This window comes from Canis aureus, chromosome 6 (assembly GCF_053574225.1).
Source record: "Canis aureus isolate CA01 chromosome 6, VMU_Caureus_v.1.0, whole genome shotgun sequence".
Lineage (NCBI taxonomy): Eukaryota > Metazoa > Chordata > Mammalia > Carnivora > Canidae > Canis > Canis aureus.
In genome coordinates, this window is record NC_135616.1 from 38,432,925 (window position 1) to 38,453,488 (window position 20,564).

General features: G+C 51.0%; 1 protein-coding gene across 7 annotated transcripts in view; it reads right to left on the reverse strand.

Moving 5' to 3' along the window:
• KCNN3 (potassium calcium-activated channel subfamily N member 3) overlaps positions 1 to 20,564 on the reverse strand; it is a 133,180-nt gene that overhangs the window by 30,335 nt on the left and 82,281 nt on the right. Inside the window, exon 1 of one of the 7 annotated variants that reach the window (XM_077900863.1) lies at positions 11,946 to 11,992. The exons of the other annotated variants lie outside the window; for them this stretch is intronic. Coding sequence (XP_077756989.1) covers positions 11,946 to 11,977 — 32 coding nt within the window. The 5' untranslated portion in view covers positions 11,978 to 11,992. Of the gene's footprint in view, positions 1 to 11,945; positions 11,993 to 20,564 lie in introns of those variants that run through there. 7 annotated transcript variants of the gene reach the window in all.

The following is a 20,564-nucleotide window of genomic DNA, read 5'->3' on the forward strand; positions in this document are numbered from 1 at the left end:
ATATATTCGTGTCATGCTACTTTTTGCCACAGAGAATTTTTTGGAGAACCATGTTCTTTTCAAGGGACAAGGAGGAAAAGTGTCTTTTTTTAGTATTAATTTATTATTAGGGTGTGGACTATTTTTTTTCACTTTTTAATATTATGAAAGAAATTATACAGGCAACCATGTGACACTTGATGGCAAATTAAACACATATGCTCCTCAGACCCTTCCCCATGGCAGACAAGCAAGTGTCCCCAGAAACCTGAGGGTCTCTACTGTGAAAGACACAGACCAAGGCAGTGAAACCAAGAAACAGTCCTTTTGATCCCATGCAGACTGTTGGCAAGAAGCAGCTCGTGGGGACCCCGGGAAACGTGAGGCAATGCTGCACAAGGGGGCCTTTCTGGAAGGGCTGGGGGGGTGGTCAACGGAGGGCCTCCCAAAAGGCAGAGATGGAAATATGAGAAAATCACTGAACCCATCTACTAATTCAAATAATAATAGTTTCAGAAAGAGAATTGGAAGAAACAAGGAAGAGGAGAGAAGTAATCATTAAAGAAGTCATTTACAAATTTTTCCAGAGGGGATCCCTGAGTGGCTCAGTGGTTTGGCGCCTGCCTTTGGCCCAGGGCGTGATCCTGGGGTCCCAGGATCGAGTCCCACATCAGGCTCCTGGCATGGAGCCTCCTTTTCCCTCTGCCTGTGTCTCTGCCCCCGCCCCTCTATCATGAATAAGTAAATCTTACAAAAAAAATTTTCCAGAACTGAAAGACCTAAGTATCTAGATCGAGGGCCCCCTGTCAGCAGAGTGGATGGAAAGACTCACACTGAGGTACAGTATTGCGAAATTTCAGAGCATTGAGGGGAAAGGAAAGGAGCCATGAGGCTTCCAGAGCCAGTGAGGGAGGGAGGGGAGAAAAAGGGAGGGAGGGGGAGGTCAAACACAATGAATCAGAACTCGGGTAACTGGACCTGCTGACAGCAATGCTGGAAGCCAGCAGGGCCATGGAAGAAAGGTCTCAAAATTCTGGAGGGAAATCCTTCCCAAACCAGCTGGGGTATCAGTTAAATGTGCAGGCAAAATGAGCACATTTTCAGATGTGCAGGACTCTCAGGGATTTGCATCCTCTGCACTTTTCACACGAAGCCACAGGAAGCTGTGTCAGCAGAATGAAGGAGTGATCCAAGAAGGAGGGAGCTCTGAGATGGATGGAGGGAGGGAGACCCGGCAGGAGGGAGGCCTCAGGGAACAGTGGGCAGGGGCACGGGGCCCAGGGGGACAGGGCCTGGTGGTCCTTGGATGCCAGCTGAGTGCCAGCCTGGAGCAGGTCAGAGGCCCTGGGAGACATTTCTCCAAGAAGACAAAACTGACAAAAAGTCGAATGTGTCTGAAGGTCCTGAGAAAAGGTTGGAGAGCTGCCAGAACGTGGATATGAATTAGTGAGAAATATGCAGAGACTGAGCAGATGAACAGACCAGGTCACAACCAGGAGAAACAGGAGGTTCTGCAGGAGAGGCGTCACCGTGCTTTACCGAAGGCACACATATGAGCAGAGTTAAGAGAGTGTTGGCTGGTGATCTCAGACCAGGATCAGGAGAGGCTAGTGAGGGTGACCAGAGGAGGTCTAGGGGGCCAGGAGGGGCACAGGGAGGGCAGGGGCCACATCCTCACCTCCCACATGGAAAGCGAGCAGATAAGAGACTTGTGCCACTGAGAGACGGGGAGGTGTATGCGAAAATTAACAAGCACCAGGCCATCGGAGTACCCACTCTGGAGGAGGGCAACAAATAGCCCAGAACAACTGACCCTAAAACGCATCCTTCTATAATTTCCATGATATCAAACATAAAACCAAACCTAAGAGAAAAAAAAACAAATATGCACATAACGTGAAATTAACTATGAAACATCGGAAGGAACAGGTGTCACTGAGCTCACTGTGCAGGCGGCCTGTGGGAAAGCCGGGTGCCTCCTCTGCATTCTGAACCCCGTGTCCCCATGGGCGCACCCACCCACACAGCACACAGTTTGGCCTTGCCTGCTCCAAGTCACACTCCAAGAGGGCAGTCCCCTTCCTCCTCCTTCACGTGCGTGTGTCATCCCCTCCTTCTGAGCGCAGGCTGGGCCTGCAGCTTGTTTCTAACAAATGGAAGGTGGTGGAGGTGACAGATGATAAAAAGACCACAGCCTCTGTCTCAGGTGATCCCTACCTCGGGAGAAGCCGCTTGCCCTGCCAGGAGGTGACCTGGCGAAGAGGCCTGGGTGACAAGAAGCCACAACCTGCCCACAGCGTGGGCCTGGAAGCAGAGGCCCTCCCCCTCCACCCTTGAGGCTAAAGAGGAAGCCACAGCCCAGCCCACAGCTGACTACAACCTCAAGAGAGACCCAGAGCCAGGGTGCCCTTTCAGGCTGCCCCTGAATTCCCGACCTTTAGCAACCATGAGATAGGAAACATCTGCCATTGGCAGCTGCTCACTTACAGGACAACTCGTCACACAGCAACAGGTGACTGGCATTGGGGGCTCTTCTGTGAGCTGTGCTCTTGCACGCAGCATATGTGTGATCTGTGTGGCCACCGTGCTTCCTGTCCCATCCGCGATGCAGTGTGCTCAGTCACCTACTGACAAACAATGGGTGCTCTCCAGGTTTGTCCTCTGGCGAGCACTACTGCTATTGCCATCCTCAACCATAGTTCCTGGCGCATCATCTTAGAGAATCTATGGGGACATGCACCCAACGCTGGGTTTGCTGGTTTTTAGGGCATGTACATCCTTAACTTCATTAGGAAAGGCCACATGACTTTCCAAAATGGCAGCACCATGAGGCTGCTGCCAGCTGTAGACTACAAGTCCTGCTGCTCCATGTCCTCATTGATACTCACCATCATCTGAGTTAAGTTTTGCTAAACTAGTGGGTAAACTGGTCCCTCACCATGCTTTTACTCAGCATTTTTCTGGTGAAACCTTGAGTATCCTTTCATTTGTTTATGGGTCATGTTTCCTCTTCTATGGAGTATCATTCCTGACTTCTGCCCATTTTTCTATTGCTTTGTTTTTGTCTGTTTTTCTTTTTGTTTCTTTTATATTCTAGATGAGAACTGTGTCAGTTTTTATGTATTGAAAATTCTTTTTTCAGTTTGTGTCTGTCTTTTTATTTTCTTTGTAGTACTTTTGATGACTAGAAGTTTTAAATTGTACCACAGCTGAATTTATCATCCTGTTCACGTATAGCCAGTGACATATAATTTTTAAAGAAATACTTCCCTATGTGCAGTTATGAGATGTTTAAATGTTTCTGAATACTGAATATTGCCTTCCACACTTTAAGTCTTTAATTCACCTGGAATTGATTTTGCATATGGTGTGAGGTAGGGATATGCTTTCCTTCCTCTCCTGTGGGTAGCCAATCATCCTGGGCCCATCCTGGGCCCCCCCCCCACCTCTGTCCTATGGATTCGACACAGAAGTAACGCAGCTTCTGAGCTCTCTATTCTGTTCCATCAGCCTGCATTTCACCCCTGTGGTTCCTTTATACACCTCTTTGCAGCCCGTTCTGCACATGTTCTCGGAGCTTCACGCAGAACAGGTGCTCAGTACGTATCTGTGGAATGACTGTAGCTGGCTTGATACTTTTCTGTCTCCGTGGGGAAGTGGTGCTTGCTCTATGAGTTCAGTGAAGCATGTTAGGGAGACTCTAGCTGCTCTCTTCAGCAGGTAAAGTTTTGTCATCTGCTGAATTCCTTGGGCTCAGAGTCAGTTCTCACCATTATAGTGAGCTCAGCTCCATGGCAATGGCTGTGACTTGACTCTTTCCACATGGATCTTAGTGATCTGATGGCTCTAGTCATTCATCCTGGGTCTGGTTTGTTTGCTGGAGATTTTTAGGGATCAAGCTAAGTATGTTGCCTTTTCCTCACCTCCCAGTCATTGGCCAGCTTCACACAGTCAGACCCCAGCCCACTGAGCTGTGGACCCTGGCTTGTTAAACTCTCCAACAAAAACGCCAACAACATGTACCCGTCAACCCCTTGAACTGACCCACTGATGGGCTTGGAGACCTTTGGTGCCTCCCTTCTCAGAAGCCTGCTCTTTGGCATTGGCAGGGCTGGCTGTCCTGGTTTCCTCCTGCTCTCCCTCTGCCCATCCTTCTTGGCTCCTCCATCTGGCCTCCTCTCCAGCGTTCTCTGCTGCATGCTCACCTTGTGCTCCCACCAGGCCCGCCACTATCCTCACTGACCCTTCTCAGGGACCCTTCAAGACCCAGCTCAAATCTCACCAGCCCCACCCAGCCAGAGTGAGCCTTTGCCTCTAATCCCACACCACCTGGTGTTTGCACTGTCTGCACGCTGCCTGCAGGCAGCCTGTGTAGGACACCCCAGGTTGTCATGGCAGGAATGCACTGGCTGGGCAGCCAGGCTGCCGGGGTTTGAATCTGGGTTTTGCCCCTTAGTTTCTGCATGACCTTGTCCTCAGTTTTCCTATCTGTAAAAGGGGATAACTGTACAATGCATACAGAGTTATTGTTGAGGCTGAATGAGTGGATATTTCCAAATGGAACAGCACCTGGCACCCAGTCACACTAAAAGTGTTGGCTATTGAGCTATTACCATCTTGTGTAAGTCCAGCCTTATCACAGGGGAAGAACGCAAGATCTGGAGCTGGATGCCTGCCTTTCAACTCCTGTCCTATAGATTTCCTTAGGATGGACTTACATCCTAGGATTCCTGGACTTACATCTTGTGTAAGTTTAGCCTTATCACAGGGAAGAACGCAAGATCTGGAGCAGGATGCCTGCCTTTCAACTCCTGTCCTATGGATTTCCTTTTCTACTTTCCTCCCTCAGAAAGTAAGACTTGTTCTTGACCTGGAACAAAGCACTTTACTATCTCAGAATCAGTTTGATCTTCAGGGAAGCCGAGTGTCATGTGTCCCTGACCATCTCACGGGTTGTGGGGAGGAGTCAGTACGGAAGGGCTTTGTCAAACTCAGACGTAGGATACGTGTCCCATCCCATACAGGTGTGACATTGCCTGTTGATGAGCATCCCCCACCCCATCTCTTCCCATCAGATTCCCCCCACCCCCAGGGCCCTTCCCATCCGGGACCCCTGCTACCCAGGCTAATCCCACCAGGACCCATCCAGCTCTGGGCTCATTGCACCCTGGTCCCTTCCCCCAGAACTTCTCCCACAGAGACCTCACTTTCCAGCCACCCACCCTGAGCTCCTCCCACTCTGCCCCTCCCACCGGGGGACCCGTCCCACCCTGAGCTCCTCCCACCTGGGCTCCTCCCACTCTGAGTTCCTTCTACTCTGGCCCCTCCCACCGGGGCCCCTCCCACCTGGGACTCAAGCCCCGGGGACTGGGGCATCCAGGAGAACAGGTGCACTGCCCCGCCAGACAAAGGCGCCCCTCCCAGGTTCTATTCGCCGCTGCCCCACTGCTCTGGATCGATCACTGCCCCTTCGCTCTGGGGTGATTTGCAGTTTGGACTCCTTATCTCTATCAATCCCATCTGCTCCATCTGCAAAATATGCCCGGAATCAGCCAGTCCCTCTGTCCCTACAGCTGCCCCTCACCTGGTCCAGGCTTATCCTCTCACCAGGACTATCACAGCCATCCCCCAACTGATCTGCTTCGGCCTACGCGACCCCCACGCACCACCCCACTAAGCAGCCAGGGGGTCCCTTCAGAAAGTAAGACAGACCCCATCACCTCTCTGCTCAGAAATTCCCAAATCTCTCAGAACAAAAGCCAAAGTCCTTCTGGGGCCCAGGACGACCTGTCTGACCCCAGAGTCCAGGAGCCACCTCCTCATCACTGGGCTCTTGCCACCTGGTGTCTGCACCAATGCTCAAGGACGCAGCTTTACTCCTGCCTCCAGCTTTGGTCCTCCCCATCCCTCTTCCCCAGAAGGTGCTGCCTCAATGGTTTCAGGTCAGCCTCTCAGCAGGGCTTCCCTATCCACCCCCTGCATGACTGCACTACTGCCCCGCCCCTCCCTGTCCCCATGCACAAACTCTTCCCCGCCCCCACCTCATACATACTGGGCTAATTCTTGTATTTATTGACCGTTGGCCCCATAAGAATGGAAACCTCAGGGACAGGACGTTCTGTACTTTGCTGCTGTGTTTCTAGCACTCGAATGAATGAATAAACGATCCCACTTTGTCTTTATCACAAGCCAGCAGGACAAGGTTGCAGGACAGGGGCTCCTACCCCGATGTGATCGCAAAGCAGTGAGGAACCCAAGAGAGCAACTGGCCAAACCAGCTTCTCAGAGAAGACAGTGAAAAGCTGACCCTAAGAATGGCAGCTGCAGTGAGCAGGGGCAGGGTGGGGTAGGTGGCAGTATCTGGGTGCCTGGGCTGGGCCTCCAGCTCTGGCAGCAGAGCACCTGCTCGGCCCCGCCAGTGGGACGGTGGCCAGAAGGCTCTGCACTTGCCATATAGCAGCCACTGTGAGCAAGCCCTCATGCTCTGACTCTGAGGAGGAGCTCTCATGAACTCTGGGCTTTACTCCTACCCCTGCCTCTGCCTCTGTCCAGACTGTCCACACCATCAACTCATTATCCAGCACCCTTAGAAGGCTAGGGGTGTGATCCAGCTTCGGGGGGAATCCCCGCCGTGTTCCAAGGGTACTCCACGAGCCTTGGTTTGGAGGCTCTGAGACATGCTTGCAGGGTGGGACAGAGCCACTGACGTGAAGTCAGGTAAACAGTGAGTGGCTGATGGGCCACGCTACCTGTTGTGGCTGCAGGTGAATTCACATCCAAGCAAAGAAAAAAAATAATAAAGTTCTTTCTTTTCTTAGAAACAATTTCCCTAATAAACATCTTGAAATGTGAAATAAACGGCCTTGGGGACACAGGCTGTCCCGAGCCTGCCAGCCCTCATGCCCAGGGTGGTGTGCTCACTAGTCACTCTGCTTTATCAATGTGGCTACTGTCCTAGTTTTTAAGAGTTGGCTTGAATTTAGGAAAGGAAGGGTGCTTCCTTCTACCTGGTAATTCAGGGCAGCAGCTCTGGATCTTTCCAAAGCAAATCTAATCTTTTCTTTCGAGCCCCAAGAGCTACCAGCATTGGGTGCAAGGCCTCCACTTATTTTTAAAATGGGAGAGGGATGCCTGGGTGGCTCAGTGGTTAAGCGGCTGCCTTCAGCCCAGGGTGTGATCCTGGAGACCCAGGATCGAGTCCCACATCGGGCTTCCTGCATGGACCCTGCTTCTCCCTCTGCCTCTGCCTCTCTTTCTGTGTGTCTCTCGTGGATAAATAAATAAATAAAATCTTTTTAAAAATAAAAATAAAATAAAATGGGAGAAACCCACCACCAGCCCAAAGCACGACAGCTGCAACAAACCAGCTACAATGTGCCACCACACAGACACGGCTTGTTTCCCCTCTGTGGACACAGTTTGATGTGGATTTTCTCACAGATGTGTGGGCACGCATGTCTCCTCTGGTAGTTTTCTGTGCAGACTTTCACCAAACATGGAAGACTCAGGACATCAGGCTGGTGTCACATGTGGATGCAACTTCTCTTGACAAGCCGTGGTGGGACGTCTGAGCAAGGACGCCCAGCTCAGCTTTCTTCCATGTGCATTTCTCATCCCTTGGGTCTCTTCCTCCCCGCATTCTGTTTGTCCAGCTTCTCCAGTCTGCAAATGGAGGCAGCATTCCTTCCACAGGCTGCTTCCTTCACAAAGGGGAGCACTGTCAGCCTCTCTGAATGGCTATTAAATTAAAAACCAGATGGCTCATCTGGCAGATCCTTCTGAGTCAGTTTCTCTATTTGCAATGTTTTCTTTCTTATTAAAAAATATTTCCATGTTTCCTGATTTGGAAATGTTTAATAAAAATGCATGAAAATGGAGAAAAACAATATGCTTGGAAGGAGCACTTTAGCATGGGAAGCACGTCTTGCAGGGTGGCTGGAGGTGGAGCACGGAGAGGGCACAGGGTGCACATCCCAGCCACGTCTCTGGCTCCCTTCTGTAAGACAAACGTCTCTCAAGGGGTCACGTTGATGGTCGAGTGCAAGGCCCTGCTCGGTGCCCGGTGCATGTCTGGGGCTTGCTGAGTGAGTCCCTGTAGCCAATGGCTACAAATGAGCCCCTGCCACATGCCAGGCTGGGCACCTGCTTCATGAAACATACTTTCCCATGAAGAAGGCTGACGCAAAAGCAAAAAAGGCCAAGTAGCAAGTGAGACAAGCACTGGGGATGGCACGGCATGGTGCACCTGGCAGGGACTCTCTAGGACAGGACCCTGAGGCCACCCGGGGCAAGTAGGGGGGAGGTGAGGTGGGAGGGGCCTCCAGGTAGAGGAGAGGCAGGGCAGATAGTCACCAGCCTGGACGTGGAGGAGTGGAGCCCGTGAGGTGTTGGCACCTCTGGCCTGTCTGCTGGGCCACCTGCAGCCCGGGCCCTGTTTCCCTCTTTCCCTCCCCACTGCTTCTGAGGTTCAAGGTTTGAGGTTCCTCTGGAGACTCTGCACTCCAGCTTCTCCCTCATCCTCTCTCTCTCTTCTCCATCACCTCCCACCATGGGCTCTCATGGTGCATGTGCTCTTGGGTTCACCCTTCTGCATGGCCTGAGCCAGCCCAGGAGGCCAGGGTCTTGGGGAGTGACACTCCAACCCGGCCTCGCTGCCCTCCTGCTGTGGGCCCCAGGCCCTCATTCAGCTCTGCCGACCTGGGTGGCCACATGTGAGCGTCCACTCCTGGTCAAGGCTTGCCTCGACATCTACCATCCATCAGCGCTAACTTGGAAGCAAAGTTCTGACTTCTTCACTCACAGAGACAAGAATCCCAATGGTTGGGATTCTCGTAAGGCATTTCCTCCAAGAACTTAGAGGTGGTCTGTTTCTCATCTCATTTTACTTCTGGGACACTTTCTGTGAGGTAGGTAGGACTGCATATATAGCTCTATCTTACAAGATAGGAATAATCATTACTGTTTGTCAAGTGTGGCCACATGCAACATTATCTCAGTTAACCTTCATGATAATGAGTTTTGGATCGTCATTTCCTGTTTTCTTGAATTGGAAACTCATGCTCAGCCATATTAGGGAACTTGCACAGAATAAAACATCTACCACACGGTAGAGCCTAAGTGAGAGTTTGGCTTTGGCTGATTCCACAGCCCCATCTTCGACCACATTGATCCTGCCTTTGAGGAAGTGGAGGCCCAGAGAGGTCCACAGCAGAAGCTGCTGGGGTGCCTGTCTTTCTTGGGCACCTGATCCTGGATTTGTATATCAATGAGCTGGCCTTACAAGGGAGCAAGCCAGAGCCAGGGCTGCCCTGTTCTGCAGTGTAGGTTGTGCAGGGTGCAACTCCAGGGAGTGCCATTCACGGAGATGTCCATGTGAACACTGCCTCCTGGAGGGCAATGCTGCGTAGGCAGTGGTCCTGGTTGGAGCCTCAAAGGAAAAAAAGGGGGTCTTTCCCCACTCAGTTATACTTTCCAAAGGGAATTAAAGGCAGGCAGCTCCTCAGGCAAGCCAGTGTTGAGGAGGGCACAGAGCTGCAGGCTTGCCTGGGCAGTGTGAGTGTGGAAGGGAGGCAGGGACCACCCTGGGGGCAGGAACAAAGAGGAGGGTAGAAGAAATGCCCTGGGAAGTTCTGTTGCTGCTGTTTCCCAGAGCAGTGGGGCTTCCAGGTCAGGAACACGAGCCCTACTTGCATAGCCTCACCTTTAGAGGGGAGAGTAGGTGCCTGGAAGAAGGGGACCAGGCTGCATGGCCTGGGCTGCAGGATGCTTCCTGGGTACCTGCTGCCAACATATAGGGTGTGGCCATCTCTGACTTCTTTCCACAGGCCTAGGCACGTAGGTGCCACAGGCCCTGGCCTTCTGGGGCTGGGCTTTGCCTACAGGGGGATGAGTCTGGGGGAAGCTCAGCCCAGGGCTGGCCCAGGCCCACCAGCTCCACTGCCAAACCTCATGTAGGAAGTCCTGGGATGCATCAGAATCATGCTGATCCTTAAGCTCAGCATCGCGGAGAGAGGACTGGAGCTGGCCAGCACACCCGGCTCTCCCGCCAGGGGAAGGGGTCTACCAGGAGGAACTCGTAGATCCCTGGAGTTTCCTGGCATGCCCTGAGATCTCAGAGAACAGCTGGGAGGAGAGGCTCATGTGCTGGGGTGCGGGCCAAGGGGCTCAGACGCCCCCCCTCCCTGCTGTTTCTGCGGCCTTGGGAGCCGTGAGAGGATGCAGCTGGGTAGGACTGCCCTCCACCTCTCGAGCTAGAGGACGGCAAGGGGCAGAATGAGGGGATGTGGCCGCTGGAGGCCCCTTCTCATTGCAGGGCCTGAAGGCACAGGTCAGGTCACCCCTTGTCGCTGTGGCTCCCACCCTGGCTGCCTTCAGGGGCCGCATCTGCGAAGACACGGATTCCCAGGAGGCCTGTCCTGAGTCGGTCCACTGGTGACCATGTCCTGTGAACACAGGAGTGGCTGCGCCAAGGGTCTCTGCCCATAGAATGGGCTCCTCCCAGGGACTGTTGGCGCAGAGGCCCAGGACTTTCTCAGGGACGGAAAGACATGGACACACACTTGAGATGGCAGGAGGCACCTTGCCTGTTGAGTCATCTTTGTCCCTAGGAGTCACTGAGTCTTGGGCTGCCTCCAGCACAGCAAGCCTCACTCCTTCCAGATAGAGGTGAGGCTGCAGAGGGAGTGGCGGGCCCAGCGCTCTGTGCCCCTTGCCACCCAGCCACCCCTTCTGCTCGAGGCACCAGCCATGTGTGCCAGCGGCTGGGCCCAGGACCAAGACCCTCCACCAGGGGCTCAGATTCTCTACCACTTCTCTCCTCTGGTCATGGGTTTCCTTATCCGTAAAACAGGAGAATTTGGCTACATGAGCTCCAGAGCCCCTTCCAGCCCCATGGTGGAGGTTCCTTTGATCACGCTCTGCCTCACATCCCCTGCCCTGTCTCTGAAGAGCTTGTGGCTGGGTCCCGACCACAAACACAGACACCAGGGGTCTCCACAGATAGGTGGCCTTTGGTGTCCTGGGGGGGAACATGATACCTTCAGGGGGGACTGGCCTTGACCCAGCCTCCCTTGCCCCCCGCTGCCAGGAGCTGCAGCAGGTGACTTCCATGTTACATGGAGCCTCTCCTGGCCCCTGGAGGAGACCGTTGGCCCTTGAACACGCATGAGTCCTACGACAGGGCAGGGGACGGTGAGCGGATATGGCGACTGAGCTCGGGCCACCATACCAGTGGCTGCCTCTATGCCCTCCTGCCCCCTGGCAGCTCAGCAGGGCCTGGGCTCCTTCATCTGGACGCCGGCCTCCCTCTGCTTTACAGGAAGCAGCGTCACGAAGATGCTCTCTACACGTTGCCAGGCAACAGACACTGCCTGGAAACTACAACCCACCTCTGACCCTTCTCTGGACAAAACCCGCAGAGGAGGGAGCGCGGAGCTTCGGAGAGCGAAGGCGCAGCCAGACAGTTGTCTACATGCCAGGAAGCAAACAGACAGGGAGGAAAACCTGCTCACTGGCATGAGGGAGACAGAGAAGGAGACATGGAGGGAAGCCTCCTTTATTTATTTTTGGGTCAAATTAGTCATGATTAGCGTCGGGGCCACTGATAGTGACAGTTCCGTGGCGAACACACATCTCTTGGCTCCTATTTTTACCTGGTAAGTGATTTTAATAAATGCAGCCTGAGCGACGGCACAATTCCCCACAGACCCTCCAGGAAACACAACTACCCTGAAACAAGGATCTCCATGGCCTTCGTGGTCACCTGCTCACCCCAGCACAGGTTCATTTGCTTGTTAGTCCAGTGGCCTAGGGCTCTGAAACTTCAGAGCCCTGTGTGGGTCAGGAGGGCCAGGCTGGTGGTGCCCAGCAGCCAGGGGCCACAGAGGAGGGCCTGCAGGAGGGTCACCCTAATTGGGCAGCAGCCTGCACCACCTGTGAGCAACAGATGGTTTTCCTTCCTTACTCACCTCCTGCAGGCGCTGGGCACTCCGGTGGGCATTTCCTAACGGACTCACCGTCTGCTGGGGGAGAAACAATCAAATGAGCGACCTCACGCCACAGTGAGCGAGGCCTGCACTGCCCTGGGCCCGTGTTTCCATCAGTGACATGGAGAAAATACTATAAAAGGTTCCTGCAAGGGTTTAGCAGAATGCTGTACAGAGAATGCAGCATTTAACATATGATGGCTCCCCCTTCCTCCAGCTCCCCGGGCCCTGCCACAGCCCTGCCAGCCCTTGTGCTTCACCAGATTTGGCCACAGAGACAGTCTGGCAACCTCTGGAGGGTACAGTCTAATTTCTAAAATCATGAAAAGCCTCAAGACGCATTTATCCCTAAATAAAACCCACAGTTTAAATTATAAACAGGAACAAAACAAATTAAGGACGCTGGTAACTAAGTGGGAACATTTTCATGTGTTAAACTTGACAAAATAATTATAAAGCCATATCCAGTTAACTATATTCACGTTTACTTAACTCTGTAAGTTTGACAATATAAGTGTTTACTTTATTAATTCTGACATATACTTTCCAAAACCCATCTAGCCAGTCACTCCCCCACCCCCACTCCGACGTGTGGCATTCAACACAATGGGCTTTATTACCTGCACCCGCTAACAGGAAGTGGCTTCCACTAAAAACCAGTACCAATCACAGTCTCCGTCTAGGTACCAGAGAGATGCCCTCACACAAACTGTAAAGTGACTTCATAGCCCAAACTGGAAAAAAAAAAAAAATACAACAACAAAAACCCTTACATTTTCTTTGCACATTTTGCTCTTTCTCCCTTGGCCCCAACACAGTCACATGAGACAACCTTCCAGTTTGGCAAACACCCTGAGAGCTGTGCAGCAGGCAGGCAGGCCCCCAGGTGCCAGGTCTCCACCGCCCTGCCAGCCGGGGGACAGGACAAGTCCCTGAGCATGGCTGAGCTGCCAGGCCCGCTCCTCCTGAATGGGCCTCAACCTCTCCCTGTCTGCGCCTGTCCCAGGGCCGGAGAAGAGCAGGAGGCCTGCGGTTTATGGCCTTCCTGGCTTTTCACGCCGTCTCTTGTTGGAGCTTCACAACACCTGCCGCCACCTTCCCACCCCGCCCCAGGACGTGGGTAAGACAGCTTGTAACTCCAATCTCAGATATCAGAAGAATGAGACCCAGGGACAGAAAGGACCCACTGCCCGCCAGGATCCAGCCACAGGCCCAGGCACCAGTCTCAGGTGATGGAAGGTAAGTGACTTGGCCAAGACCACACAGCCTGGCCCATGATACGTGAGGCTGTGAGTCTGGGCTTTCTGACTTCAGTGCCACTGCTTCCGACTCCACACACAATAAGCCTCACGTTTAGAAAGGTGAGGTGGTGTTATAATTGTTGCAAATGTTACTGAAATGGAACCAAACTGGTTTTATCAGGGGTGGACAAGGACTGCCTCGGACTGCCAAGGGCCCGGACGTTAACATGGGGAATACGGACTGATCTCCTAGGGGTGCAGTGAGAGGTTTTAGGGGAGCAGGTCATACCTAGGGGTAGGATTTGAAGCCAGAGAAGCTACTTCGCCAGGCCTGTGTGAGGTGGCAGGAAGAGACGTGTTAGAGAGATTACAGAGTGAGAACCGCAGGGCTTGATGCCTGAATAGAGCTGGAGGGAGGTGGGCACAGGTGCAAGATGGTGTGTGGTTTCGAGCCTGAGAGGTACTTACGGCCCAAGAGCCCTTCTTCTCCCTTTTGTCCCCAGCAAAAGAACCTAGGAGTGAGCAAGGCTCTCCATGATACATACCATGTAATCGACCAACGAATGCAAATGAAAATGACGTGTTATTTCCAGGAAACGTCTTTAGAGAGAAAGCATATCTGACTTTCTCCCTTCGTCCCTCCTGCATGACAGAAGGTAAAAATGGGATGGCTGGAGCTCCTGCAGCCTTCTTGAAGTAAGAGGAAGAAACCATGACCCAAAGCTGGCAGGGCAACAAGAGAGAAGGAGCTGGGTCGGTGATGCTCTGGAGCTCCATATCTGCTCATGACTGACCCTTTCCAGGCTTCTTTTGCATAATAAAGAAACTTCTCTTTTGCTTAAGCCACTATTATTTGGGGGTTTCCTGTCACTTGCAGCCAAAAGCTAGCCCTAAGGAAGAAAGCTCCTGAAAAACGAAAACAGAGATGGAGAGAAACTAGAGGTGGCCTGACTCTGAACAGAAACTCAATGTCCAAGATACTCAACGTGTGAGAAATTGCACGTGATTCAGCCTGCGGCTCTCAGAGTGCTGGCCAGTCCCACCTCCTGCCCCCTCCCCAGAGGTTGCAGTGGCCACCCATCTCCTTGCCCCAGTGGCTTCTTCCCTGCTCCCAGTGGATTCTCCACATGGGTCCTTGGCCACATGCTTAGAACGAGCCAGACTGTATATGGCTCTTCTAGTTGTACACCTTTGGAGGCTTCCTGCTGCCCTTGGCACCACCCCCTCCATGCAGCCCAGGCTCTGCCACAGCCACATGCCCTCAGCCCCCCAACCTCCTGCTTACTCCTCACCACGCTCTTCGCTCTTCGCCACCTTTGGTGTACATGTCATGTTGTTCCCTCTTCCTGGAAAGCTCACCCCCTTGGTCTGTAAATGGCTTATCGGGTCTCAGCTGACACACATGCTCCCTGGAACGACCTTCCGAGCAGGTTCCCACTCAGTAGGATTGCTCTCCAACCCCATTACTTAAAAAAAAAAGTCATTGCAACCATGTGTTTTAACTCCTTCACAGGCTGCAGGATAGATCTGAAATCACTTATTTGTTTCTCATTATCAGTTTTCCCTGGTGGACTATAAGCTCCATGAGGGTCATGTTTTATTTTCTAAGGTGTATTTATGTCCTAACACAGTGCCTGCTGGATAGTTAGACTCCATAGGATTTATAACATCATGATTTAGCAAACTATTTGTCATAGAACATTGCCCCTCAGGGGAGAGGCTTGGGAGGCACGGCACACTCATGTGTCCGTGGATGGTTGTCTGGGGGCGGGCATGATGACAGGGATGACAGACGGAGCAGCATGCCCAGTTCAGGGAAGCGGAGTTGGTAGACGACAGCCTGGAAGGATGGTGCAGAGAGCCAGGGAGGGGACCTCAACACTCAGTGCTCCATCCTATCAGAGGGAGGTCCAAGGCAGAGAAAAGGCCCCCACCCCTTGCTAAAGCTGGCAGCGGGACAGGAGCATCTAGACCTTAGAGCCCTGCCTGACCCCCACATGATTTCTGAGCAGCCTCTGGCCTCGGCCTCCGCTGCGGCTCCCATCAGGTGGTGGGCCATGCCGGGCCACAGGGCTCAGGCCAAGCAAGCATGAGCAGAGGCCCCGGGACCTGTTCACCATCCCCAGGACATTGTACCTATTCCACAGGCCCGGGCCATCCCCGCAGGCTGCCCTCAAGCTGCATTAAACATAGTTATGGAGGGTAACATCCAGAAAATGAGAGGCTGCTACCATCGTGGGCACTGGATTCAGTCTGGGGCCCACTCTGTGGGGACACAGATGAGCAGGGAGGAGAGGAGCAGGAGCGGGAGTCTGGTCAGAACAGAGTCCCATGAGGACCTGTCCAAGGAGCAGAGACCATTCATTTCAGGAAGATGAGACTGGTTCTCCAACACCGAGGGTCTTGGGTGGAAGGGGGACCCCAGCCTGCTTCACTGGAGGCTCATGGTGTGCCACTCATTGTGCCCTCCACTGGGAGCTTCCCATGAATTATCCCATTTCTCAGATGTCCTGAGGCTAGCTTGTCCATGGTCACCTGTCACTAAGAGCCCAAGTAGGGCCCAAGCCCATACCTGCCCAGAGGGCAATGGCTTAACTACCAGCCCGTTGCCTGAATTTCTTTGGTGTTGATAACAGAAAACAGAGTTAGGACCTAAGTCACAAACAACACGGAGTTTAATTTCAACCAATATTAGAAAGATATTTCTATGTCAGAGCTGTCTGTAGATGGACTGAATGGTCTTTTGAAGTGGTGAGCTTCCCGTCCCAGGGTGTGTTCAGTGGAAGCTGTACGACTCTGGCCAGTTAAGTACATGACGACCAGGAACCGAACTGTCGCCTGCCCTGAGTTCAGGCCACATCCATTATAGACTCAACCTCTGAACACTGACGCTGCTGTGTGTGGGGCTCAGTTAAAACATGTTTAAATTGCCAAAAGGAGTTTTACTAACTCACTTTGTGCCCCATTCTGGGGTCGGCCTGCAGGGTCCTTGTCGGCAGGCAGCTCCCATGAGCCTCCTGAGAGAACATGACCACGTGTTAGGGCTTGTGGATTCCCAGAGACACTACTTAGTCCTAAACTCTTAGGCAGTGTGGGGGCAGGTACTGGAGAGTTGGGGGGAGGGTGCCGTCAGGGGCCATTTGGAGCATGACCTGTTCTTGCCCACATTGTTTCCCAGCTCAGCTCCCAGGGTCTGTGGGGCAGTGGAGTCTGTATTAAATGGAGGGAGAAAATCTCATGAAACCATCCCCATGGTGCTAGGAGAACCGGGGTTGTAGGCCCCACGGGGTGGGTGGTGGCGTGGAGGGGACACAGAGCCCAGGGTGGTGAGGGAGCACCCCGGCCCAATCTGGGCCATGCAACACATGGAGAAGGCCTGTGGCTGAGGGCCCAGTCCCTCCCACTGGGTACCTGCCCAGCAACACAGGGTGCAGTGGGTCACCAGGGACCAAAAAAACAACTGGAAGTGGAAAAGTTGACAGAATGCTGTTTTCCTGTCTTGACTCATGCCAGCCCCCCACGTAACTGAACTAATGCAGCCTCCAGGAACTCCTCCCTTTCCTCACCTTAGCTCACTCAGACCACTCCAGCCCTAACAGGATGTGTGGTCCTGTTGTCCCCTGGGACTGTGACCCTGCCCCGCTGGCCCCAGGCCCTTGGGCTTCCCTGGGACACACGCACCCACAGCGGGGTGCTGCCCCTGGCAGAACCGAGAACATGGTCATTCCAGCCGTTTCTGCGGGCTCTGTTGTCTCTCATATCCCAGTGGGGAAGGGCTGGAATGACCCAGCTGGACAAAGAAGGCTGGTCCTTAGACTGCTCCACCAAAGGCAACATCTAGAAGGCAAACGGACCCTGGCCCCATCCCAGCAGGGAGGTTAGGGAAACCCAGAGTTTAGCAGGACCCAGGCTGGGGTAATTCGGGGATTGACTTGACGGGAAGGATGGAGAAGTCACACCTCAGGCAACAGGGAGTTCACTTGGCACCTGCGCATCCCAAACTTCCTGCTTCAGGACATTGACTTTACGGACACTCATCATTTCCCCAGTTCTTCCTTCTCCTAAGCACTGTCATCCCTATTATATAAGTAACCTATTATTATTTAATATGAAAGTATGAATACACTGGTCACAGATGAACCATTTCATGTTTAAATGTCAAAGAGCATAAATCACTGCAAATACAGAAGAGGAAAGACTTGCTGAATCACAGTCACTGGGAAAGAGAAAGTGGGCTGTAGGAGAGTAAAGGTGGGGGAATGTCAGAGGAGCACCTGGCACCAGAAGGCAGGCTGCGGGGGCGGGTATAGGGGAGCAGCCCTGGAGCAGAGGCCCAGCCCCAAGCCACTGCTGACTTCCTGAATCCTGAGTGCATAGACACCAGCCCTCCGGCCCTTGCCTGTGCGCGTCCCGACAGCAGCTCCTCCCCATGGGAACCACCTGTCCACGTTGGCGGCCCTGAGTCCGGCCAGCCCCTAGCCCCTTAGCCAATGCTGAAGAGCCCCTGGAGCCATGCGTTGGTCACACCTCACCTGCAGACTCCACCCGCCTGGACACCAGCTCTAGGTCCTTCCAGGAACGTTCCACAGGCACCAAGGGGCTGTAAGCAACACACCTGCCAGGGAGAGAGGACTCAGGTGGCTCATGGAGGCCACCCTGCCCACTAAGGCTGCTGGCTGCCAGGCGGGCAGGGAGCCTTCAGAAGAATTTCACTCTCTTCTGAGAAAAATTATATGTAAAACCTGAGCCATTCTAGTTTACTTTCCAAGCCCTGTTCACATGAAATTTGAGTTCCTGTGGAAGATGAAGAGGGATTTTACAGAGGGAGAAAAAAGCAACTGCTACCTCTTTCCACAAAACATAAACACGAGCACAATGTCATGCGTTTTCATTGTAGAAAATACATGTAATGGGTAAATCAATCACATGTAATATCCCACAGAAAAACTGTAGTATTATGTGTTTCCAAGCATTTTCTATGGATCTGGTATTGATTTTAAATTGGAGATACCCTATGTAATACTATTTCTGTCCTCCTTTTTCAAATACTATACAATAACTACTTTCCTGCCTTATGGGCTTCAAAAGGCTGATTTTTTACATTGTTGCCTAACTGTGCATCTCACAGATGTGCTATCATTCCTTTAACTACTCAAATCCTGGCCATTTATGTGGTTTCTTATTCTCCACTATCAGAGAAGGTGACATAGTAAAGAACATTAATATCAATTGATTATTCTGTTAGAACAGCTTCCTGGAAGGGAATTACTGATTGCAGTTCCAAACTCCACAGAAGCACCCTCTCCTCCACCAGACCTGCTGTCTGTATTCCCCAGGCAGCTTCTCCTCTTGCACCCTACTCCTTGTGGGAGGGATCCCCCCCCCCCAGCAATAGCAGCTTTATCCAGCACTGCATCATATTCATTTAAATTTGTGTCAATTCCAGAGGAGATACCATCACTATGTAGTCTTCATTTGTGGTTCTGTGACCAGTGAAGCTGGATGTATGTGTTTCTTCCAAGGTGGTTGTCTGGTGTTATGTATAGCCTTTTTTTTTTTTTTTACTGAGATGATTTTTTTCTGATTAGCTTCTGAGACTTCTTTGCATAAGAGGGATATTTACTTCTCCTCATGTTTGCTGCAAATATTTTCCCTAGTGTAACATTTGCTTTTAAAATAAGTGTGTATTTTTTGGAGGACAGAAATCTAAAATTATACGTAGGATGTAAGCAGATACAACAGTCTTCTCCTTCATGTTTCTTCTGAGATTTTAGGCATGATAGTTCTTTCCCATCGCAGGACTGATTAAATGTTCACTTTGTTTTTTGGAGCTTGCTTGTGGTTTCTTCTTCACATCTGACTCTTTAATCCACCTGGAATTTTGCTGGTGGCTGGTAAGGAGTGGGCTCTGATTTGGTTTTTCATCCAGGTATCTAACCTCCAATCTCTCCATGAACATTTACTGGAAAACCTATGGCTTCCTAACTGGTTTTCCTTCTCATCATTGAGTTCTTACATTCTAGGGTTTATTTCAGGGTTTTCCAGTAGGTTTCATTGATCTGTCATTACTCATTTTTCAGTAATGCCATAGGGACTTACTTGTTTTATAAATATTTTAATATCCAGCAAAGTCCCCCTCAATGGTCTTCTCTTTCAAATAAAGTTAAGCTATTCTCATTTATTTATTAAAACATCTTCAGAATCAGTACTTATTACCCCTTAAAATTCCTTTTTGTGTTTTCCAGCTTTACTTGATTAGATTTATTAGAAGTTGGTATCTTTTGGATATATAAATTCTGTTTTTCACTTTATTAATTCCTGTCTTATAATCTGTTCTCCCAAGGCTTTAGTTTCCTAATGCATTTCAATTTATTCTATTTATTTTCATGCTTTATTTTTTTAATAAAAACTTCCAGGATATTTTTCCTGCGTGTACAACTTTGGTCACACTTTGAGTTTGGCTATTCAGAGTCATCGTTGTAATTTTTTAAATAGTCTTTAATGGTAGTTTGAATAATTCTCTTTTGGCCAAGTTGTAGCTGAGGAGATTACTTCAAAAGTTCCCCTAAAAAGGGATCCCTGGGTGGCGCAGCGGTTTGGCGCCTGCCTTTGGCCCAGGGCGCGGTCCTGGAGACCTGGGATCGAATCCCACGTCATCAAATCCCACGTCGGGCTCCCGGTGCATGGAGCCTGCTTCTCCCTCTGCCTGTGTCTCTGCCTCTCTCTCTCTCACTGTGTGCCTATCATAAATAAATAAAAGTTTAAAAAAATTAAAAAAAAAAAAGTTCCCCTAAAAAGTTTTCTTTTAATTGAATTTTTATGGCCTTGTGGTTAGAGAATATGTCTGAAGATTTTTTCTGATATTTTGAAACATGTGGCCAAGAAGTTGATTGATTTTTTGTAAATGTTCCATGAAAGTTTAAAAAGAAGATGTATTCTTGTATTGTATTGTATTTTGTATTCAATATTTAGGTTATTAAAACAGTTAATTCAGGTCTTGATCTCCTTGTTTGTTTTTGCATAAAAGTTCACAGTTTACTGTGTATGGTACTTTTATTCATATTAAACAGTCCTTCTAAAGCATTTAATGCTTTTTGCTTTGAATTTAAGTTGGTTTAAAATGAGGACTTCTACTCAATCACCCTTTGGTTTGTACTCCCTAATAAATCTCTGTTATTCATTTATTTTTCTAGGTCTTTACGCTTTAGGAACGTCTTCTGTAAACAGCATGAAATCAAATTTTGCTTTTAAATCCTATCCTAAGAGACACTGCCTCCTAACAGGGGAGGGAAACTCAATTATGTTAGATGTTATAGATTGTAAGTTTGTTTTTTCATGCTTTCTCTGTTTTTAAATTCTT